Source organism: Hyla sarda, chromosome 7, assembly GCF_029499605.1.
Source record: "Hyla sarda isolate aHylSar1 chromosome 7, aHylSar1.hap1, whole genome shotgun sequence".
NCBI classification, from domain to species: Eukaryota; Metazoa; Chordata; class Amphibia; order Anura; family Hylidae; genus Hyla; species Hyla sarda.
The window spans coordinates 181,288,875-181,313,926 of record NC_079195.1 but is presented as its reverse complement, the minus strand read 5'-3'; the positions used below and the strand labels follow the sequence as shown (position 1 = coordinate 181,313,926).

Below are 25,052 nucleotides of genomic sequence, written 5' to 3'. Positions count from 1 at the left end.
TGCCCATAGCAACCAATCAGATGGCTTCTTTTACTTTTCATAGGCCATTTAAAAAAATGTAAGAAGCAATGTGATTGGTTGCTATGGGCAACTGGTCAACTTTTCCTCTGGACAGGTTTTGATAAATGCCCATAAATCTAATGTATCTGAGTGATGACACTTATTGAATGTAGCAGAACATTACAGGCCATTACAAGGCTTTATTATTTCTGCCATTAGCAGCAAGTACATGGTATGGTTTATTCCAGCCTCCTTATTCTAACCTTCCAGCAGAGTTTATGGGCACCACTGCCAACCTATACAACACATAAAAGTCACATCACCTGCCCCATCTACTAATAATAAAGCACTACAAGAAACAGCCATGAATATCTCCATTCTTCTGGACCCTAGGCTATCACCCATGATGCCTATATCACAATGTATATGGATCCACAGGTCCCTGGACCACTGGTAGCAGGTGCCACCTGATGTTTTGATGACATCACGTCACCTGGACAACGGCTGTTGTTGTTGTTTACCCACAACTGTCAGTTGGACCGAGCGGACGGACGTCTACAGGATCCCAAAGATGGCGGCTACTGGAAGAAGAGGAGATGTCGAGAAGGAGAGAGGAGAGAAGAGGGAAGAGGAGAGCGGAGGAAAGAGGAAGAGGGAAGAGGAAAGCGAGGAGGTGAAGGAGAGCGGAAAGAAGAGGAAGGAGGAAGAGGTGAGCGAGGAGGTGAAGAAGAGGAAGAGAGAAGAGGAAAGCGAGGAGGTGAAGGAGAGCAGAGAGAAGAGGAAGGAGGAAGATGTGAGCGAGGAGGTGAAGAAGAGGAAGAGAGAAGAGGAAAGTGAGGAGGTGGAGAAGACAGGAGTGAAGAGGAAGGAGGAAGATGTGAGCGAGGAGGTGAAGAAGAGGAAGAGAGAAGAGGAAAGCGAGGAGGTGGAGAAGACAGGAGAGAAGAGGAAGGAGGAAGAGGTGAGCGAGGAGGTGAAGAAGAGGAAGAGAGAAGAGGAAAGCGAGGATGTGGAGAAGAGGAGAGGAGAAGATGCCAGATTATTGGAGGATGAGGAGCCAAGACCAGGCACCAGCCAGGACCCCGGAACATCAAGCTCCTACCCCAAATTTAACATCTATCACCTCACTATCCATCAGGTATTGGGTAGGGGCAGCTTTGGAGTGGTAAGTTTATTTAATTTTTTATTTTTTTTTGTTAAATGGACAGTCAATGTGGTTTTTCCCATTGATATTCTGCAGCTAATTGTAAGTCTAGAAAATAACTAGCCCCATCTTCACTAATATATATCACATATCTGCAGCACTAGAGACCTCCAGTAATATTTATGTCCCTATTTATATCCCATTTCAGTAGATTTAGGCAGTTGTTATACACAGCTGTTTGATCCTACCCATCATGCTGCAGCTTAGTGTCAGAGTCTTGGCAATCTTCTTATAGCGTAGGCCATCTTAATGTAGAGCAACGATGTGGGGCCATGTTGAACTTCCAGTGACCAGTATTAGAGAGTGTGAGAGAAATTTAGGACATTGCTCCCCATTCACACCTGAGACATTTAACATGTAACCAGGGCTGCCATCAGAAATTTTGGGGCCCCTTATGCAGCTTAATTCCAGGCCCCCCCCCCCCCCCCAGTGTCATGCCCGCGAGTCCGCCCCAGGGCCAACCCCCAACCCATTTTTTTTCCTAATGATATATTTCCAATTACTTTATAGAAGATTGTAGTGCAGTAATACACTGTGCTGCAAAGTAATTTTACTGCGCCACACTCTGCTGTAATCTAATATACCCTATTCTGAATACTGTGAAACTTTCTGTGTACTTTCTCCAGCACAATGTCCACCTCTATATAGTTGTAGACCCCCTCTCTGCCCCCACACATATATATATATATATATATATATATATATATATATATAGTTGTACACCTCCTCTGTGCCCCCATATATAGTTGTACACCCATCTTTGCCCCATATATAGTTATAGGCCAATTTTGTGCCCCATATATAGTTGTAGGCCCCTGTGCCCCATATATAATTGTAGGTCCAACGTGCCTCCAATATACATGATAGTAGACCCCCTTTGTGCCCCTGTGTGTAATGATGGCCCACCCTTTGAGCTCCCACAGTTATAGGCCCCACCTTTCAGCTCCCACAGTTAGTTATAGGCCCCCCCTTTCAGCCCCCACAGTTAGAGGTAGTCCCCCCTTTCAGCCCCCAATGTTAGTTATAGCCCCCCCTTTCAGCCCCCACAGTTAAATATAGCCCCCCCTTTCAGCCCTCTCAATTAAATATAGCCCCCCCTTTCAGCCCCCACAGTTAAATATAGCCCCCCCTTTCAGCCCCCACAGTTAAATATAGCCCCCCTTTCAGCCCCCACAATTAAATATAGACTCCCCCCCTTTCAGCCCCCACAGTTAAATATAGACTCCCCCCCTTTCAGCCCCCACAGTTAAATATAGCCCCCCCTTTTAGCCCCCAGTTAAATATAGCCCCCCTTTTCAGCCCCCACAGTTAAATATAGGCCCCCCTTTCAGCCCCACAGTTAAATATAGGCCCCCCCTTTCATCCCCCAGTTAAATATAGCCCCCTCTTTCAGCCCCACAGCCAAATATAGGCCCCCCTTTTCAGCCCCCAGTTATAGGCCCCCCTTTCAGCCCCCAGTTAAATATAGGCCCCCCTTTCAGCCCCCACAGTTAAATATAGGCCCCCCCTTTCAGCCCCCACAGTTAAATATAGGCCCCTTCTTTCAGCCCCCACAGTTAAATATAGGCCCCCCCCCCTTCAGCCCCGAGTTAAATATAGGCCCCCACTTCAGCCCCCACAGTTAAATATAGGCCCCCCCTTTCAGCCCCCTCAGTTAAATATAGCCCCCCCCCCTTTCAGCCCCCTCAGTTAAATGTAGGCCCCCCCCTTTCAGCGCCCTCAGTTAAATATAGGCCCCCCCTTTTAGCCCCCAGTTAAATATAGACCCCCTTTTCAGCCCCCACAGTTAAATATAGGCCCCCCCTTTCAGCCCCCACAGTTAAATATAGGCCCCTTCTTTCAGCCCCCACAGTTAAATGTAGGCCCCCCCTTTCAGCCCCGAGTTAAATATAGGCCCCCACTTCAGCCCCCACAGTTAAATATAGGCCCCCCCTTTCAGCCCCCTCAGTTAAATATAGCCCCCCCCTTTCAGCCCCCTCAGTTAAATGTAGGCCCCCCCTTTCAGCCACCACAGTTAAATATAGACTCCCCCCCTTTCAGCCCCCACAGTTAAATATAGCCCCCCCCTTTTAGCCCCCAGTTAAATATAGCCCCCCTTTTCAGCCCCCACAGTTAAATATAGGCCCCCCTTTCAGCCCCACAGTTAAATATAGGCCCCCCTTTCATCCCCCAGTTAAATATAGCCCCCTCTTTCAGCCCCACAGCCAAATATAGGCCCCCCTTTTCAGCCCCCAGTTATAGGCCCCCCTTTCAGCCCCCAGTTAAATATAGGCCCCCCTTTCAGCCCCCACAGTTAAATATAGGCCCCCCCTTTCAGCCCCCACAGTTAAATATAGGCCCCTTCTTTCAGCCCCCACAGTTAAATATAGGCCCCCCCCTTTCAGCCCCGAGTTAAATATAGGCCCCCACTTCAGCCCCCACAGTTAAATATAGGCCCCCCCTTTCAGCCCCCTCAGTTAAATATAGCCCCCCCCCCTTTCAGCCCCCTCAGTTAAATGTAGGCCCCCCCTTTCAGCGCCCTCAGTTAAATATAGGCCCCCCCCTTTTAGCCCCCAGTTAAATATAGACCCCCTTTTCAGCCCCCACAGTTAAATATAGGCCCCCCCTTTCAGCCCCCACAGTTAAATATAGGCCCCTTCTTTCAGCCCCCACAGTTAAATGTAGGCCCCCCCTTTCAGCCCCGAGTTAAATATAGGCCCCCACTTCAGCCCCCACAGTTAAATATAGGCCCCCCCTTTCAGCCCCCTCAGTTAAATATAGCCCCCCCTTTCAGCCCCCTCAGTTAAATGTAGACCCCCCCTTTCAGCGCCCTCAGTTAAATATAGGCCCCCCCTTTTAGCCCCCAGTTAAATATAGACCCCCTTTTCAGCCCCCACAGTTAAATATAGGCACCCCTTTCAGCCCCACAGTTAAATATAGGCCCCCTTTCAGCCCCCAGTTAAATATAGGCACCCCTTTCAGCCCCCACAGTTATATATAGGCCCCCCCTTTCAGCCCCCTCAGTTAAATATAGGCCCCCCTTTCAGCCCCCAGTTAAATATAGGCCCCCCTTTTTAGCCCCCACAGTTAAATATAGGCCCCCCCTTTCAGCCCCCTCAGTTAAATATAGGCCCCCCCTTTCAGCGCCCTCAGTTAAATATAAGCCCCCCTTTCAGCCCTCACAGTTAAATATAGGCCCCCCTTTCAGCCCCCACAGTTGATATAGGCCCCCCTTTGTGCCCCAACAAGTAGTTATAGGCCCCATGTACCCCCACAGACATACTGCCTCCAGACATACATGGTATATGGCTGGAGGCAGTATGTCTGTGCTCTGACCACTGCTCCTCCGGTTCGGGGCCTACGGATCAGAGCAGTGGGCCCCCAGACTGGAGGAGTAGTGGTCGGAGCATTGAAGGCAGCCTGCTGTGGTTACCTTCCTGACCCGATGTCAGCCACGCGTCTTCCAGGCAGCTCCTCCGCTCCAGTTCTTCTTTGGGGCGCCGCTTTCCTCTGACTTCTGGGCTGGCTTGCCGCGTCATAGCGCACCGAACTTGCCTACGCGTGGCACGTTCGTTGCGCTAGTACCTCCCGACGGTCACTGCAGTTTTTTTTTTTTTTTAAAGTGGCAGCGGCCTACGAGGTATGTGCGGCAGGGCCGGGGCCCGGGAAAGAGGGTAACTGACTGACTGATTGTACATTGTACAGAGTACGGTCAGTCAGTCAGTGGAAAATGGCAGGCCCCCAGCGGTCAGTGAGTGACAGTCACTCACTGACTGACTAGGAGTAAAAAAAAATATATATTTTGGGCCCGGCCCCCCTCGGGACCTGGCCCCTTACGGGAGTACCGGCTGTACCCAGCTGTTGGCGGCCCTGCATCTAACACTAATGAGTCACAATTACTTATTGGGCCCAATTTGAACATTTCTACTTAGGGTTGTACTCACTTTTTTTTTTGCCAAGGTCAAGATATTAATGGCTTTATGATGAGTTATTTGGGTGGGGGGGGGGGGGGGGGACACAATATTAAACACTGTTACACTTTACATTATAGAAGAGTTTCATTTCTTCTGTGTTGTCACATGAAAAGATAAAATAAAATATTTAAAAACATGTGAAGGTTGTACTCACTTATGTCAGATACTGTAAATGTTATAACTGTAGTAATCTTTTTTAAGCCATTTATCTATTTTTTGCACTGACACTTGACTGAACATATATGTATTTCTCATGTGTTGAACATACAATGTCACCATGATGAATTGTCTTTATACATTTATGATGAATATGCACGTTATACTTGTTATACTTGATATTACTTTATTTGGTAATTACGTGTCTGGGTAAATATAGACCCTTAGTGATGTGTGTGAACATGCTTGAAAAAAGCTTCAACAAGAAGCAGAAATGTGGCAGTGATTTAACTATTATATGGAGAGCTGCAATATTTTTTTTTATATACTATATACCCATAAATACAGACACTGTGATCTGTAGTTTTTGCCGGTACCACTTGTGCATTGTATTGATTGTTTGATTACTTTTTATGTGTTGATGTGACAAAAATTGGCAATTTTTTTTTTGCATTCACATCATTGACAATGCAATATCAGGAATGTGAACCAAAGGGAAATAATTGCAGATTTTTGGTCACATCATATCTGAGAAACAATGGAATAAAAGTGATGAAAAAGTCAAATATACGCAAAAGTTATGTTACAGTGGTACTCCGTGAAAACTTTTTTTTTTTTAAATAAACTAGTGCCAGAAAGTTAAACAGATTTGTAAATTACTTCTATTAAAAAATCTTAATCCTTCAGGTACTTTTTAGGGGCTGTATACTACAGAGGAAATGGTTTTCTTTTTGGATTTCTCTGATGTCATGACTACAGTGCTCTCTGCTGACCTCTGCTGTCCATTTTAGGAACTGTCCAGAGCAGCATATGTTTGCAATGGGGATTTGTTCTCTGGACAGATCCAAAAATGGACAGCAGAGGTCAGCAGAGAGCACTTTGGTTATGACAGAAGAGAAATCCAAAAAGAAAACCATTTCCTCTGTAGTATACAGCCCCTAAAAATTACTGGAAGGATTAAGATTTTTTAATAGAAGTAATTTACAAATCTGTTTAACTTTCTGGAACCAGTGTATGGATTTAAAAAAAAAAAGTTTTCCATGGGAGTACCCCTTTATTAAAAACTACAGATAATGGTGCAAAAAATTCTCATACAGCACTGTATGCAGAAAAATAAGAAAGTAATAGGAGGTCAGAATAGGGAAATTTTAAACATACTTTGCCTTTTTTAAAAGAAGTGCAGTAATAGAAAAGAATGCAAACATGAGTATCATTTTAATTGTATTCATCCACATAATTAAAGGGGTACTCCTGTGCAAAACTTTTTTTTTTAATCAACTGGTGCCAGAAAGTTAAACAGATTTGTAAATTACTTCTATTAAAAAATCTTAATCTTTCCAGTACTTTTTAGGGTCTGTAAACTACAGAGGAAATTGTTTTCTTTTTGGAAAACAGAGCTCTCTGCTGACCTCATGACCACAGTGCTCTCTGCTGACATCTCTGTCCATTTTAGGAACTGTCCAGAGCAACACGTTTGCTATGGGGATTTTCTCCTACTCTGGACAGTTCTTAAAATGGACTGATATGTCAGTCCAGTGTTGTCATGATGTCAGCAGAGAGCTCTGTGTTCCAAAAAGGAAACCATTTCCTCTGTAGTATTCAGCAGCTAATAAGTACTGAAAGGATTAAGATTTTTTAATAGAAGTAATTTACAAATCTGTTTAACTTTCTGGCACCAGTTGATTTAAAAAAAAAAAAAAAAAAAGTTTTCCATGGGAGTACCCCTTTAAGAAAACATGTCAATTCCACTGTAAAATGCATTGCTTAAAACCAAAACCCCCAAAAATTAGCAAAATTGTGATTTTCTTTAATTTATTTTCTTTTCAATTTTAAATTCAAATTTAAGGTGTCTTTATAAAGTACATTTTGTTGTGAAAAAACAAACATATGGGTCTGTGGATGGAAAAATAAAAGAATTATGGCTCTTGAAAGGCGTAAACTAAAAAATGTGTAAACTAAAATTTGTTGTGTCCTCAAGGCCAAAATTTGCTGTGTCTCTAAAGGGGTATTCCAGAAATTATTTTTTATTTGACATTTGACTATGCTACAGAGGCTGTAAAGTTAGTGTAGTTAATAATGTAGTGTCTGTACCCGTATGTGACGGATTTCTCACAATTCTTATGTGATTTTCACCCCAATATTTGCTTTTAACATCATACAAAATTACTGTTGTCTCAGATTTTTCCCAGGTTGCAATGCGGCCGAGACCTGACTCACTAGTCAGCTGATGACAGGGAGCCTGTCTGCTTCAATGGGTGGAGCGATCGCTTGGTGGGAGAGAGATCAATCTGCAACTATTGCAACAACTGTAGGCACCCTGATTGAAAACCACAGGTCTTTTGAATGAATGCTGCTCATTTATGGGAGTGTGACTGATGTGTGGGAGGGAGGAAAATGGAATTATGGGCTTTGTAGGCAAAGAAGTAAACTCAAAAAGGAAATACTAGTTCACAAAAAGCTAGCCACAGCGTTATGGTAATCTCACACCATTTAGCCCCAAGACAAGCGCAGATCCTTCCTAAGCATGTCCATTAATGTCTGCCAGGTATGTACTAAAATCACCTTATGGTGGATAACCCTTTAAAGGGGTTAAATGACCAGCATCAAAGTGATCTCCATTGTCGGTCATTACTGGCTGGTGTTTCTGTAGGTTGAGTCAGCACCGCCAGGTATTTGGCACTAGAGAGGCAGGATTCCTCTAGTGCCTGAAGTTCGGCTATGCTGACCCTCCCAGTAAGTTAAAAAGTATGAATTGAGAGATGGCACAACCCTCCCCCCCCCTCTAGCATGGGGTGGACCACTCCCCCGCCGCCCCCCCTGCCTGAGAGTGATAGGAGTGTGATTACAGCTACCACACTCCTATCACCCTCAGCCAATGCAGATCTGGAGGTGTCTGCAGTATAAGACATATTCTAACAGCAGAAAAGTAACTGCAGCTCTGGAAGTGACAGGAGGATAAGACATGTTGTGACAGCAGAATAGTGACAGCAGCTCTTAAGGTGACTGGAGGATAAGTCAAAATGTAACAGCAGAATACTGACTGCAACTCTGGAGATGACTGGAGTATAACACATGATGTGAGAGCAGAATAGTGGCTGCAGCTCTAGAGGTGAAAGGAGCTTAAGACATGATGTAACAGCAGAATAGTGGTTGCAGCACTGGAGGCAACTTGAGGATGCGACAAGATGTAATAGTAGAAAAGTAAGTACAGCTTTGGCAGTAACAGGAGGACGAGATATGGTGTAACAGCAAAATAGTGTCTACCATGCTGTGCCTGTATTTATCTGAATAAAGCTTGAAGTTTTTTTTACCTGCTACCGTGGTGCCGGATACTTCTATTGCTGTCCATGTCTGTGGAGGGGAACGCTACCCGACAGTCCAGGCACAGGAGCGGAGGAAAGGATCAGAGCAGTCAAGCACATTTTATTAACAGCAAAAAAGTGAGTACACACACCTTGTCTCTGTCTTCTTCCTCTGTGAACGTGAATCAGGTACCTGTCATAGTGCCAAAAGAAAAAAAAGTGATATGTTGCTCAGTACCTAATCCTGATCCTGTACATATAAAATGTTATGTGTCTAGGACCTATATATCCCTAACAGATAGCATTTATATCTTGGTCACTTGCTTTGTCTTCTTGCCTTGTGGAGGGGGCATGTCCATCTCTTTCCCTCACTGAGTCTGGGAGCAGCCTGGCAGTCTGCAGATCTTTCTAAATTAGTGCAAGGATTTTAGTGATAAAAACACAGTAGTTTTTATGCATACATTTTATATCTGTTCCTAGTAAAGATGGATGCTATTCCAGCTTTACTAGGAACAGATAGAAAATGTGTGTCATTCAGCTTTAACAGACTCCTGAATGTCTGTTCAGCTTCTTTGTCATTCAGGAGTCAGAGAAAGCTTTGGCTGTTCAAGCATGCTGGGAGTTGTAGTTTTGCAATAACTTGAGCTGCAGTGTTTGTAAAGCACTGTGTTAGAACAGTGTTGCCTTTAGCTGTTGCAAAACTACAACTCCCAGCATGCCCACACATCCTTTGTCTGTAGTTGTGCAAGAGATGGAGACACACAGCTGGAGAAAACCCAGCTCTAACACAGAGTTTTACAAAGATTGTAACTCCAGCTGTTGCAAAACTACAACTCCCATCATGGTAGTTGTAGTTTAGAAATAGCTGAAGGCTGCAGTGGTGATCTCCTATACTGGATACCAACACACTTTATGGCCTGTATCCAGTATGCTGCAAAATTCAGAGTAGTCTGTCTGCATAAAGACTGATGACCCCTAGTGGTGGTTATTTTCATTTTTCCTTTTTTAGTAATTTTTTTTTTTTATAAATGTGCATTTAAAAAAGTCATCTTATCAGTAGTACTACAAAATATAAAAAGTTTTTCAACATGACAGTGTCTCTTTAAGCATGCTCCTATCGGTGAAGGGGAGGAGTTCCTGCACGGAATAAAGATATGTGGTGGCACCCTGCCTCCGTCCTACATGCCCCTAGGCCATATGTCCCCCCTTGCTATCCTCCTGCACTGGCTCTTAGAAGATCAGGGAGAATGCAAGCTGGAGCTCTCTATATAATACATACAGACCTTCAGCTTGCATGCTCCCCGAGAAGCAGCAAGACCTACGGTGGCCGGGCCCTCCGTGCCTGACCTGTCACACGCCCCTGCTACAGAGAAGCTGTCATCTGGCCAATTGTATTGCATCATAGCTGTAGTCACTTGTAAGTTCTGCAGTGATCATGGGTGAAACAACAACTCCCAGCATAACCTTATTACTGCTAAGATTTTACTGGGAGCTATAGTATCACATGGTACAAACTTATTGAGCAATTGCCCCTTACTTGGCATCACAACAGGCTAAAAAATTACTTAGGGGGGCATTATAGGGTGACACCATTTTCTACCACAACGGGTGACATTAACCTTAGCAACACCACTGGTGCTCTGTAATAGCTAGAGGCAAAGAGCTCGCTGTTACTGCGCTCCTCTGTGTGTGCCGCTGTGTCAGTCATTGGGAGGTCAGCAGAGAAAGGTGTTGGCGGCCCTCTGATACTCGGGCACATTATAAAGAATTTATTCTCTTTTGGCTATAAAACAATGAAATATACACAGAAACATATGAGTGGAATAAGCTTTTTAACCCCCATTACAAGGATGTGATAGATGCCCATTACAAGGATATGATAGATGCCCATTACAAGGATGTGATAGATGCCCATTACAAGAATGTGATAGATGCCCATTACAAGGATGTGATAGATGCCCATTACAAGGATGTGATAGATGCCCATTACAAGGATGTGATAGATGCCCATTACAAGGATGTGATAGATGCCCATTAAAAGGATGTGATAGATGCCCATTACAAGGATGTGATAGATGCCAATTACAAGGATGTGGTAGATGCCCATTACAAGGATGTGATAGATGCCCATTACAAGGATGTGATAGATGCCAATTACAAGGATGTGATAGATGCCCATTACAAGGATGTGGTAGATGCCCATTACAAGGATGTGATAGATGCCCATTACAAGGATGTGGTAGATGCCCATTACAAGGATGTGATAGATGCCCATTACAAGGATGTGATAGATGCCCATTACAAGGATGTGATAGATTCCCATTACAAGGATGTGATAGATGCCCATTACAAGGATGTGATAGATGCCCATTACAAGGATGTGATAGATGCCCTTTTTCATCCATTATGCCTGGGCTGCCAAAAAAAACAAAACTGTAACTCACATTCCGCTACTCCCCCCGTGTGCCAATATCGGTCGTCTATCTTCTGGGCCCGGTCTTTTTCCGCATCTTGGAGCTTATCGCTGGCCGCAGTGATGTCTCGCCTTACATGACACTGTGCTCAGTCTATCACCAGTCAAGGCAGGAGGGACATTGCTCTGGCCGGCTATAAGCTGAGCGCAGTGCCCCACTGAGAGACGTGATTGGCCGGCACCGCCTCTGTTCCATGCTTGGAGTACTGGTAGTACCACAATAATGACAGATATATAGTTGATATTGGATTTTGCACAGTATTTAGTAAAATTCTAATTATAAAAATACATAATGAATAAAAAGTTTTAAAAAATTAAGAAAAAAATATATTATTTTTACAATTACATGGACCCCTTATCCATTTGTAATACTGCCGGCTACATTTTCAGGTCCCTGCCCGTTCACATAAATCATTCCCTGATTGAAAAAAAATAAATAAATGTATATATATATTAAAATATCTAAAATTTGTTCCCTACAAATTTTCCCATCCATACTGCATCATTTTATCTATCTATCTATCTATCTATCTATCTATCTATCTATCCATATATATATATATATATATATATATATATATATATATATATATATTTATATATATAAAACTCAATGAAAACTCAATGTGTGTATGTGTGTATGTATGTGTTTAAGTTCCAGCATCACGTCCAAACGGCTAAAGATATTAACATGAAACTTGGCACACATGTTACTAATAGGTCAACAACAAACATAGGATTTGCCAAGGGCGGGGTTTTTGTTTAAAGTCCCATACAAGTCTATGGGAATTACTGTATATGCTACTGCATAACTTCCAAACGGCTGGAGATATTTTGATAATACTTGGTCACATGTTACTTATATGTCCACTTAAAATATAGGATAGCTAATTTAACCCTTAACTACCCCCATTTGTGAGGGTCAGGGTTTTTGTTTAAAGTCCCATGCAAATCAATGGGAAATGTATGTTCCCACATAACTTCCGTACGGCTGGACATATTTCAATAACGGGTACACATATTACGGGTCAGGATAGGAGGTCGGGATGGGAGTTCGAGATAGGAGGTCAAGATAGGAGAACAGGATATGAGGACTGGATAGGAGGATGGGATAGGAGGTCGAGATATGAGGACTGGATAGGAGGTCGGGATATGAGGAAGGGATAGGAGGACGGGATATGAGGAAGGGATAGGAGGTCGGATAGGTGGTCGAGATAGGAAGACGGGATATGAGGACAGGATAGGAGGAAGGGATAGGAGGTCGAGATAGGAGGACTGGATAGGAGGATGGGATATGAGGACGGGATAGGAGGTCGGGATAGGAGGAAGGGATAGGAGGTCAGAATAGGAGGTAAGGATAAGAGGACAGGATAGGAGGTCAGGATAGGAGGTCGGCATAGGATGTCGGGATATGAGGACGGGATAGGAGGTCGGGATAGGAGGAAGGGATAGGAGGTCGGGATAGGAGGTCGGGATAGGAGGTCAGGATAAGAGGACAGGATAGGAGGACAGGATAGGAGGTTGGGATAGGAGGTCGGCATAGGAAGTCGGGATAGGAGGTCGGCATAGGAGGTCGGGATATGAGGACGGGATAGGAGGACGGGATAGGAGGTCGGGATATGGCATCAATATATGAGGACAGGATATGAAGTCAAAAGCTTCCTCCTTTGTTTATTTTCCTCCCCAACAAGGATTAGGAAGGAAAAACCGGGCAATGCCGGGTACTCAGCTAGTATATATATATTTATTTATTTTAATAGTAAAATGGAATAACTAAAGTAACAAATAAAAATAAAACACGCCTGCAAAAACAATGTTAAAACTCACATGGCTTTTTTTGTGTTTTTTCACTCCCACACTATGGAGAAAAACACAGCGATTTTCCCAAAAAAACGCCATAGTCTCATAAGGTCGCGTCTAGGAATCACCCAATGAGCCCAAAAAAGCTGAAAAAAAATGCCAAAAGGATGAAAAAGAAACACCAATTAGAAAAACGAAAAAAGTGGATATGGCATTTTGTAGTTCCTTATTGACTTGCAGCTAACATTTGCCCACGCTGTGCAGTAGAATGGGTGTTTTTTTGGGCCTTTTTTTTTTTTTTTCAACTACATCCCTATTACATCTCATATGTACCATGGCATGGAAATAACAATGACCATCACCCCACAGTCCCTAACTGGTTGGCTCTAGCTATACCTCTAGTTATACCTAGTTATAACAAGTTGGCTCTAGTTATACCTATGGGATATTGTCAAAAGGAAATATTTCCCATAGTCTTCCACTATTTACTATTGCTCTCTTTGCTTTCTTTCAGGTGGGCCTGGCATCAGTCCCCGACCGAAACAACTACGTGGCCATCAAGGGAATCACCAAGACAGGGGACAATGCAGCGACCCTGCAGAGAGAGAGACGGATCCTCATGCTGGCCCGAGACTGCCCGTTCCTGTGTCACCTGTATGCTGCACAGCAGTCTCAGGACCATGCATTCTTCATCACCGAGTACCTGTCCGGCGGCAGCCTGGAGGCTTTACTCAGAATGTGCAGCTGTCTGAACACCGACAACGTAAGATTCTACACAGCAGAGATTGCATGCGGCCTCCAGTTCCTTCACGGACATAACATCGTCCACCGGTAAGTCTAACTTCCCCACACCTGTCTCCTTGTCATGTTGTAAATAATGCATCCAACTTTCCCAGAATCCTGAATTTTGTTAGGGTTTGTGGTGGTACAGTTCATGACCCCTTCACCATTTTCGATCTTTAAAGATTTCCTGTGATGTCCCAGCACCAAAAGCTGTCCTGTGGGCTGCGGATCTCCTTGGGCATGCATTTTTCACTGTGTATTATATAATGTATGTACTGTATCTTTAACCCCTTCCCGCATAATCACGTCTATAGACGTCATTCAGTTAACCCCGCGATGCGCAGCATCGCACGGGTTAACTGGCAGAAGTCCCGCTGTTTCAAGCAGGGGACAACTTCTGCAACACCCCCCAGGACCATCTGTGGATGGTCCTGGTCAGCGATCACTGTGATTGGTCCCTGTGGACTAATCACAGTGAATGAGCTGACTGGGGGTAAAGTTCATTTCCCCTGCTCTGCCCGCCACTAGAAGTCCGGGCAGAGCAGGGGAAGATGATGCCGAGAGCTGCGGTGCGGACCGCAGCACTTATCAAGTACCGGCGTGACAGTGGGGACCGGCGGCCTGCTCTCAACAGCTGGAGGCACACGGGTTGGCGGCGGGTAAGTGGAGGAGGCGGCGGCGGCATCTGCATCAGAGGCAGCAGTGAAGCTCTTCACTGCTGCTTCTGGTTGTTTGAAAACTACAACACCCAGCATGCCTTTTGGCTGTCTGGGCATGCTGGGTGTTGTAGTTTTGCAACATCTGGAGGGCCGCAGTTTGGATCAATCTGTGCTCTTCCAGATGTTGCAAAACTACAACTCCCAGCATGCCCAGACAGTCCAGGCATGCTGGGAGGTGTAGTTCTGTAACATCTGGCCCTTCAGATGTTGCCGAACTACAACTCCCAGCATGCCTGGGCAGTCTGGGCATGCTGAGAGTTGTAATTTTGCAACATGTGGAGGGCTACAGTTTGGACACCACTACACAGTGGTCTCCAAACTGTTCTCCTCCAGATGTTGCAAAACTACAACACCCAGCATGCCCTTTGGCTGTCCGTGCATGCTGGGAGTTGTAGTTTTGCAACAACTGGAGGCACACTGGTTGGGAAACATTGTCTGTTTCCTAACTCAGTGTTTCTCAACCTGTGTGCCTCCAGCTGTTGCAAAACTATAACTCCCAGAATGCACTGAAAAAACATACATGCTGGGAGTTGTAGTTTTGCAACAGCTGGAGGCGCATGGGTTGGGAAACACTGAGTTAAGTAACAAACTCTTAGTGTTTTGCAACCAGTGTACCTCCAGCTGTTGCATAACTACAACCCCCATGCACGGACAGCCAAAGGGTATGCTGGGAGTTGTAGTTTTGCCTTCCCCACAGGGGGATTTACAGTGAGTTTCTCGCTGCAAGTTTGAAATGCAGCTAATTTTCCACTGTAGCTCAAAACTCGCTGTAAACCCGCCCGTGCGAATGTACCCTAAAAACACTACACTACACTAACACAAAATAACACTGTCCCCCCCCCCCCTCGCCCCTCCCCAATAGAAATGAAAAACATCAGGTATGGCACTGTTTTCAAAACGGAGCCTCCAGCTGTTGCAAAGCAACAACTCCCAGTATTGCGGGACAGCCATTGACTGTCCAGGCATGCTGGGAGTTTTGCAACAGCTGTAGACACCCTGTTTGGGAAACACTGCCTTAGAATACCCCTATGTCCACCCCTATGCAAATCCTTAATTTAGGCATCACTGTCGTATTTCAAGGAAACCGTTTAGGGCCACATATGGGGTATTTCCGTAATCGGGAGAAATTGTCTAACAATTTTTCAGGGGGCTTTTTCTCCTTTTACCCCCTATGAAAAGGTAAAGTTGGGGTCTACTCCAGCGTGTTATTGTAAAAAAAAAAAAAAAAATTTACACTAACATGCTGGTGTTTCCCCATACTTTTTTATTTTCAAAAAAGGTAAAAGGAAAAAAAGACCCCAAAGTTTTTAATGCAATTTTTCCTGAGTACGGAAATACCCCATATGTGGGAGTAAAATGCTCTGCGTGCGCACAACAGGGCTCAGGAGTGAGAGCACCATGTACATTTGAGGTGATTTGCACAGGGGTGGCTGATCGTTACAGCGCTTCTGACATAAAAAAAAAAACACCTACATGTGACCCCATAGTGAGCCTTAACACCCCACACCTGTTTGAAGAATTTTCATTGAAAATGAAAAATCTGTGTTTTTTCACTAAAATGCTGGTGTTATCCCAAATTTTTCATTTTCTCAAGGTGTAATAGGAAAAAAGCCTCCCAAAATCTGTATATAAATGCCCTATAAGTGGACGTTAAGTTCTCTGCGGGCGAACTACAATGCTCAGAAGACAAGGAGCGCCATTGGGATTTTGTAGAAAGAATTTGGCTGGAATTGAAGGCCATGTGCGTTTACAAAGCCCCCATGGTGCCAGAACAGTGGACCCCCCCCCCACATGTGACCCCATTTTGAAAATTACACCCCTCACGTAATGTAATAAGGGGTGCAGTGAACATTTAAACTCCACAGGCGTTTGACCTATTTTGTGTACAGTCATCCATGAAAATGAAAAATTTGATTTTTCATTTGCACAGCCCACTGTTCCAAAAGTCTGTCAAACACCAGTGGGGTGTAAATGCTCACTGCACCCCTTATTACATTTGGTTAGGGGTTTAGTTTCCAAAATGAGGTCACATGTGGGGGGGGGGGGGTTTCTGCTGTTCTGGCACCATGGGAGCTTTGTAAACGCACATGGCACCCGACTTCCATTCCAAACAAATTCTCTCTCCAAAAGCTTTTTTTTCTGAGCATTGTAGTTCGCCTGCAGAGCACTTTACGTCCACATATGGGGTATTTCCACACGAGGTTACAAATTTTGGGGGGCATTTTTTCCTATAACCTCTTGTAAAAATATTGAATTTGGGGGGAAAAAACAGCATTTTAGTGAAAAAAATAGTTTTTTCATTTACACATCCGACTTTAACGAAAAGTCGTCAAACACCTGTGGGGTGTTAAGGCTCATTGTACCCCTTGTTACGTTCCTTGAGGGGTGTAGTTTCCAAAATGGTATGCCATGTGTTTTTTTTTTTGCTGTCCTTGCACCAAAGGGGCTTCCTAAATGGGACATGTCCCCCAAAAACCATTTCATCAAAATTTGCTTTCCGAAAGCTAAATCTGACTCCTTCTCTTCTGAGCATTGTAGTTCGCACACAGAGCGTTTGACGTCCACACATGGGGTATTACCATACTCAGAAGAGATGGGGTTACAAAATTTGAGTGTCATTTTTCCTATTACCCCTTGTAAAAATGTAAAATATGGGGGGGAAACCAGCAAATTAGTGGGAAAAAAAAATTCATTTACACATGCAACTTTAACAGAAAGTCGTCAAACACCTGTGGGGTGTTAAAGCTCACTGTACCACTTGAGGGGTGTAGATTCCAAAATAATAAGCTATGTGTTTTTTTTTTTTTTTTTTTTTTGCTGTTATGGAACCATAGGGGCTTCCTAAATGCGACACGCCCCCTAAAAACCGTTTCGGCAAAATTCACTCTCCAAAATCCCATTGTCGCTCCTTCCCTTCTGAGCCCTCTAGTGCACCTACAGAACACTTGACATACACATATGAGGTATTTCCTTACTTGAGAGAAATTGGGTTACACTTTTTGGGTGGCATTTTCTCCTTCTAGCCTTTATAAAAATGCAAATACTGGGTCTACAGGAACATGTTAGTGTAAAAAATAGAGATTTAGAATGTTCTCCTTCACTTTGCTGCTATTCCCTTGAGAAAGTCCAGGCTGACGAAACGTACGTTGGGGCGGTGGTGACAGGTCTCCATTATGGGTAAGTGAGTACCAGCTTTGTTAGTGCTTTTACTTTCATGCACTGTTAGTGTCCATTCCAGCTATCCTGAGTGGGTAGCTGGACATTATATTAGTAAAGGTTATATACCCCTTTTCTTGTCCTATTGGACATTATTATTGGACACCCATTACTGCTGCTGTAGATCTCACTGTTTATATACTTCATATGAGCTTGATTATACTAATCATACCTGTCTTACCACCTTCTTTTCGGATTGGTTATCTGTTTACAATCATTGACCTTGTATAATGTTAATATTTAGTAGTCATATTTGTGATTTTAAAGAGTATTAATAAAATTATTTTAGTTTTATCAGTAGTCATGGCTCTAATGTTTCTCTATAAGTATATAAAATTTATTTTCAGAGCTATACTGTAGCATTGGTTTATAGACCAGCAGCGAGTTTTACATATGGTTTATACACCAGTAGTTTCAATGTACATTATACTACAACGCTGCTATTTCTTGTTGCTAATTATTCCTGTGAAATACCTAAAGAGTTAACAAACCTTTTGAATGTCATTTTGAATACTTTGAGGGGTGCAGTTTTTATAATGGGGTCATTTATGGGATATTTCTAATACGAAGACCCCTCAAATACACTTCAAAACAGAACTGTTCCCTGAAAAATTCAGATTTTTAAAATTTTGTGAAAAATAGGAAAATTGCTGCTGAACTTTGAAGCCCTCTGATGTCCTCCAAAAGTAAAAACCTGTCAACTTTATGATGCAAACATAAAGTAGGCATTTTGTAAATGTGAATCAATATATAATGTATTTGGTGTGTCTATTTTCCTCACAAGCAGAGAGCTTCAAAGTTAGAAAAATGCGAAATTTGTTAATTTTTCATAAAATTTTGCAGTTTTTAACCAAGAAATGATGCAAGCATTGACAAAAATTTACAACTAAGATAAAGTAGAATATGTCATGAAAAAATAAACTCGGAATCAAATTCATAAGTAAAAGAATCCCAGAGTTATTAATGCTTAAAGTGACAGTGGCCAGATTTGCAAAAAATGCTCTGGTCCTTAAGGCCAATATGACCTCGGTCCTTAAAAGAGAGAGGAGCAGTGATAATCAGGTGACCTGCCTGCCCAGTGGGAACCCCTAAATTTTCTTGTATATGGTTTTGGGGGGGAGGAGTCGCCCCAGTCTAGCTGCAGAGCTCAAGCTGAGAACTGTGTGGAAAGGAGGAGGAAGTCGTGTGTGGAGAAATCCTGAGGGAAGCCTAAGAAAATATCTTCTAAAGTCAGCCCCACCATTCTGCAAGTGTTCCCCCATACAGCGGAAGCCCGCCATTCTGCAAGTGTTCCCCCGTACAGCGGAGTCAGCCCCGCCATTCTGCAAGGGTTCCCCTGTACAGCGGAGTCAGCCCCACCATTCTGCAAGTGTTCCCCCATACAGCGGAGTGAGCCCCGCCAATCTGCAAGGGTTCCCCGTACAGCGGAGTCAGCCCCACCATTCTGCAAGTGTTCCCCCGTACAGTGGTGAGTCAAGCTCTGGCGGTGATAGTACTTGGACCTTGTGAGAACCCTAGCCAGAGTGGGAAACCTTTCAGTCTCTAATCTCTAGTCAGTATTATTCAAGTGGATGAAAAGCACCATAAGTCCTAGCAAGGCAACAGGGCTCCCAAGGGTTACACTGCATCTCTTGTACTCTTCATACTGTGTGTTGTACCATCTACACCTGCTCAGTAAAAGACAGTTATCCGTAACCCGACGTCGGTGTGTTTCTTACTCCCATTGTCTGGCCCCGGAGAAGCTGATAAGAATTCCTTGCACCCCTGTGGCACCACATTACCATTGTCTTTTAATTATAACTCTTTTTTCTTCTTTCATTGCAGAGATATCAAGCCAGATAATATCATGCTGGATAGAGATGGACACATCCGCATCATAGACCTCGGACTTGCCCAAGATGGCGTCACCTCCTCCAACAAGATCCAAGGAGTGACGGGCACGTTACCATACATGGCCCCAGAGGTGCTCCAGAGGAAGATGTACTATGCAGCAGTTGACTGGTGGAGCCTGGGGATTGTTTTATCCCGGATGTCAGCAGGACGTTCCCCATTTTACTTTGGCTGCAACAGACAAATGGCTCACGATTCCATCACCAGAGAGAAGCCTAATATTCCATCTTGGCTCCCTGCTGACCTGAAACATCTGATCAAGAAACTGCTGCGTAAGAATCCTGAGAAGCGGCTGGGTGTGAACAGGAACATCAGAGACCATCCATTCTTCACCACCATCAACTGGGAGGAACTGGAGCAGAAGAGAGCACAGCCGCCATTTACACCATTCAAACCAGCTCTGAAGAAGGGAGACCTGCCGTGGCCAGAGGAAGAGACAGCCCTTCACCCCTTGGAAGGATTCTCTTTCATTGCTCCAAGCTGGGCCTGTTAACATCAGCCCATGGCCACGGCCCAGAGCTCTGTGCCCCCTGACCCATGCCTCTGCTGCTGTATTAGACCTCGGCTTGTCTATAACATCCTCTCTATACCATCTGAATGCTGCAGATTTCCATCAAGTTGTTACCCTGGATCTTAGCTCCACATCCTCCACAGCCTCTGAAGACCCTCTGTACCCCAGGAGCGGCCTGTGCTTGTAACACCTCAGCACAGACCTGGTAAGTATCACACATCATCACACATACATTAGGATCACACACACATACAGGTAGATAGAAATATACACACAGGTACATACATAGATAGTATAGACACATACACACAGACACACACAACAGATAGCGGTAGATATCGGCTTTGATCCTGGGACTTGTTCCGATCGCCATATTTGGGGTCAGGAAGGAATTTTTCTCCTTTGAGGACAATTGGCTCATTCTTTAAGGGGGTTTTTGCCTTCCTTGGGATCATTCCAGCCATAAATAGGTAACTTAACACAATGTACAAAAAATAAATGAATAATAATAATAATAATAATAATAATAAAAAAAAGTATTATATATGAATATATATAAAAAAAAAATACATAATAGTTTACCATACTAGATAGGTCATGTACTGGCTTTTGATCCTGGGACTTGTTCCGATTGCCATATTTGGGGTCAGGAAGGAATTTTCCCCCCTTACATAAGGATAATTGGCTCTTTCCTCAAGGGGGTTTTCGCCTTCCTTTGGATCAACACAGTATATAAAAAAGCTTTGCTTTTACATTTATACATTACACATAGCAAAATAAAACATAACACACATTTCTAAAATTTGCAGAATCCCAGTATCCCCTTCCTGTAACTATATAAACGAAATAAAATGTCCTTTTTCCCCTTTACATCATTGTGTCTGTGTCTTTATTTCCATTGTTTGATCATGTATTGTTCTAATAAATACAGTGAAACCTCTTTGAGAAGACCACCCAAATTTCTTCTGGTCTTCTATTGCAGTGGTGTCCTAAAAACAAGACCACTATGGGGGTGGTCTTTTCAAAGAGGTGGTACAAAGCTTCATTTGCACTTAATGTATTATATTGTTGCAGAATGTTCGATACATTTGCACATATTTAATGGAATTGGGTAGTGCAAACATTTGACAACTTTTTGTTGAATAGAATAAAAGTGTTTAAAAAACCATGGCACTTAAACCATGTCTCCTTTTGTTAGGCCAAACATGTATAACTGATGGTGTAAATTAGCAAAAAGAAAAAAATGGCACAATATGCTGGATAAATATGTCTACAAAGTCAAAGACAGAAAAAAATTGTGCAAAATGTGCCTAAGAACTGACACATGGTGCTTGATAAATTCTCCCCAAGGCGCCCAAAATTAAAAAAAAATTATCTTCCCCTATAAACGGGTACAGATGGAGGCAGGGGCGTACCTAGAGCATTTGGCACCCGGGACGGACCCTTTGTTTGCCCCCCTCCCCCCCACACACACACGCACCCCCCTTAATTACACCCCCTCCCTCCCCTCCCCTAGGGGCGGACTGACAACACTCGGGGCCCCTGGACCAAAAAAAAAGGCAAGGGCCCCTGCTAGGCTCTGCAGTTCGTCAATCTTCTGCCACGCTACTATTCCACCCAAAATAAATTAAAATTTATATATGTAAGAAACACTTTAACGTAGGTAAATTTCCATGACCAATAATACTGGTATACAAGGAGCAAATATATACCACCACACAATAACTGGATAATACCGCCATACTGTACTGAATAAAACCACCATATACAGACCAGTATACTATACAGGATCTGTATACAATATAAGTGATTATATACAGGACCATATGGCGGTAGATATCATCTGTACACAGAATGTGTATACCGTATAAGTGATTACAGTTACATTTTGGGACTCACAATTACGTCTTTTCTGATCAGCGGCGTCCTCTTTCCTCTTCTTCTCCGTCCGGATAAGACCGCCATGTGAATCTCTTAACATCTGCAGGAAAAACATGTCAGACTCATTTTTTCAGTGCCCTCCCCTCCTCTACACAATCTTCCCATCTATAGGCCCACAAACTGTTATAATGCCCTCCTTGGTGTCCTGCACAGTAAATGGGCAGGTAGGTAGGTAGCCAGGTAACCCCTCTTTCCCATAGGTATATGCAGAGTTACACCCCCCCATCTTTCCCATAGGTATATGCAGAGTTACACCCCCTCTCTTTCCCATAGGTATATGCAGAGCTACACTACACCCCCCTCTTTCCCATAGGTATATGCAGAGTTACACCCCCCCTCTTTCCCATAGGTATATGCAGAGATACACCCCCACCCCCTCTTTCCCATAGGTATGTGCAGAGCTACCCCCCCTCTTTCCCATAGGTATATGCAGAGTTACACCCCCCTCTTTCCCATAGGTATATGCAGGGTTACCCCCCCTCTTTCCCATAGGTATATGAAGAGCTACCCCCCCTCTTTCCCATATGTATATGTGGAGCTACACCCCCCTTCCCCATAGGTATGTGCCGAGCTACATCCCCTCTTTCCCATAGGTAAATGCAGAGCTACACCCCACCCTCTTTCCCATAGGTATATGCAGAGCTACACCCCACCCTCTTTTCCATAGGTATATGCAGAGCTACACCCCACCCTTCCCCATAGGTATATGCAGAGCTACACCCACCCCTCTCCCTCCCTTTCCCATAGGTATATGCAGAGCTGCCCCCCTCTCCCTCCCTTCCCTATAAGTATATGCAGAGAACCCCCCCTCTCCCCCATTCCCTATAAGTATATGCAGAGCACCCCCCTCTCCCCCTTCCCTATAAGTATATGCAGAGCACCCCCCTCTCCCCCCTTCCCTATAAGTATGTGCAGAGCACCCCCCCTCCCCCCTTCCCTATAAGTATATGCAGAGCACCCCCCCTCTCCCCCCCTTCCCTATAAGTAAATGCAGAGCACCCCCTCCCCCTTCCCTATAAGTATATGCAGAGCACCCCCCCTTCCCTATAAGTATATGCAGAGCACCCCCCGTTCCCTATAGGTATAGGCAGGGTTAAAAAAATAAAATAAAATAAAAGATGCTCACCTGATATACCACACAGCGATCTCCTCAGCTGCAGGGCCTGCGTCTTCTCCCCTCCACAGTACAGGCGCCGATGAGTACTCAGGCAAAAATTAACTTATCCTCTATTCACAGGATAGGGGATAAGTAGCTGATCGCAGGGTCTGACCACTGGGGCCCCACACGTTTTCCAGGACGGGACCCCGTCACTCTCAGTGAGGAGGATGTGTCGTCTACGGGTAGATGGCATGCGCTCCATTTATTTCTATGGGAGCGCCGATGATGTCTTTTTGTCGCTCCCATAAAAATGAATAGAGCGAGTGCCGGCTGCATCACGCACTCCTCACTGAGTGCCGGGTCCTGTCCTGGTGGTCGTGGGTGGGGGGCTGGACCCAGCAGTTGAACCGCCTGCGATTAGCTAATTATCCCATATCCTGTGAATAGAGGATAAGTTAAAGGGGTACTACCGTGGAAAACTTTTTTTTTTTAAATCAACTGGTGCCAGAAAGTTAAACATATTTGTAAATTACTTCTATTAAAAAATCTTAATCCTTCCAATACATTTTATTGGCTATATACTACAGAGGAAATGCTTTTCTTTTTGGATTTCTCTGATGTCACGACCACAGTGCTCTCTGCTGACATCTGCTGTCCATTTTAGGAACTGTCCAGAGCAGCATATGTTTGCTATGTGGATTTTCTCCTGCTCTGGACAGTTCCAAAAATGGACATCAGAGAAATGCACATCAGAGAAATGCAAAAAGAAAAGCATTTCCTCTGTAGTATATAGCCCCTAAAAAGTACTGGAAGAATTAAGATTTTTAAATAGAAGTAATCTATCACGGGAGTACCCCTTCAACTTTCGCCAGAAATCTCTTTTAATAGTAAAACGCTTTGTGTATGGTCATTTTTTGGCACTACGCACTGTCCCGGTGTTTAAAATGGTGCATCATCGGTCCCGGCTGCTAACCATAGCCGGGTCCCTGGGATAATGCATGCGGCACCGATCGGTGTGCCACGCGCTATTAACCCTTCAGACGCGGCGATCAAAGTTGATTGCCGCATCTGAAAACGAAAGTAAACGCTTCCCGGCAGCTCAGTCGGGCTGATCGGGACATAGCGATAAAATCACGATGTCCCGATCAGCTAGGACGCGAGCGGAGACCCCCTTACCTTGCTGGGTCACGTCCGATTGGCATTTGATTGCTCCAAGCCTGAGCTACAGGCTTGAGCAATCGAGACCCTATCTCGCTGATCCATGCAAAGCTATGGCTTTGCAGGGATCAGGGTAAGAGATCAGTGTGTGCAGTGTTATAGCTCCCTATGCGGAAATGTCCCCATGCGGAAATGTCCGAACTATAAAAATATATCATTAATTAAACCACACGGTCAAAGTCCAACATAGCGTATTTTGGGTCACTTTTTACATCATGAAAAAATTAATATAAAGCGATCAAAAAGTCTGATCAATACAAAAATGGTACCGATAAAAACTTCATACTGGCCCATACACGGAAAATGTAAAAAGTTATAGGGGTTAGAAGATGAGAATTTTTAACATATAAATTTCGTGCATGTAGTTATGATTTTTTTCCGAATTACAACAAAATCGAACCTATATAAGTAGGGTATCATTTTAACCGTATGGACCTAAAGAATAGAGATAAGGTGTTATTGTTACCAAAAAATGCACTGCGTAGAAACGGAAGCCCCCAAAATCTACAAAATTAAATTTTTTCTTCAATTTTGTCGCACAATTAATTTTTTTCCCATTTTGCCGTGGATTGTTTGGTAAATGATGAATGTCACTGCAAAGTTGAATTGGTGGCACAAAAAAAAGCCATCATATTGAATTTTATGTGCAAAATTGAAAGCGTTATGATTTTTAGAAGGTGATGAGGAAAAAATGAGAATGCAAAAACTGAAAAAACCTGCACCCTTAAAGGGGTACTCCGCCCCTAGACATCTTATCCCCTATCCAAAGGATAGGGGATAAGATGTC

At 43.9% G+C, this 25,052-nt stretch overlaps 1 protein-coding gene across 2 annotated transcripts; it reads left to right on the top strand.

Moving 5' to 3' along the window:
• Positions 1–359: 359 nt before the first annotated feature.
• LOC130282816 (protein kinase C delta type-like) lies at positions 360–20,870 on the top strand. Of its 2 annotated transcripts, XM_056531620.1 has the most exons (4): positions 360–805; positions 890–1,165; positions 13,403–13,719; positions 19,431–20,870. In XM_056531620.1, the coding sequence occupies exons 1-4, from the start codon at positions 479–481 to the stop codon at positions 19,987–19,989; spliced, it is 1,479 nt and encodes a 492-aa protein (XP_056387595.1). In that variant the 5' UTR covers positions 360–478; the 3' UTR covers positions 19,990–20,870. The 2 variants fall into 2 exon arrangements, with proteins under 2 accessions (XP_056387595.1, XP_056387594.1); XM_056531619.1 differs by having other exon boundaries at positions 361–1,165.
• The last annotated feature ends 4,182 nt before the right edge of the window (positions 20,871–25,052 follow it).

What these genes read in the sequence shown, in the direction of transcription:
- LOC130282816 (XM_056531619.1), top strand. Translation starts at nt 479, where the DNA reads ATGACATCACGTCACCTGGACAACGGCTGTTGTTGTTGTTTACCCACA. An exon ending in GTAGGGGCAGCTTTGGAGTG is followed by an intron (nt 1,166 to 13,402) that starts GTAAGTTTATTT and finishes GCTTTCTTTCAG; the next exon opens with GTGGGCCTGGCATCAGTCCC. An exon ending in GGACATAACATCGTCCACCG is followed by an intron (nt 13,720 to 19,430) that starts GTAAGTCTAACT and finishes CTTTCATTGCAG; the next exon opens with AGATATCAAGCCAGATAATA.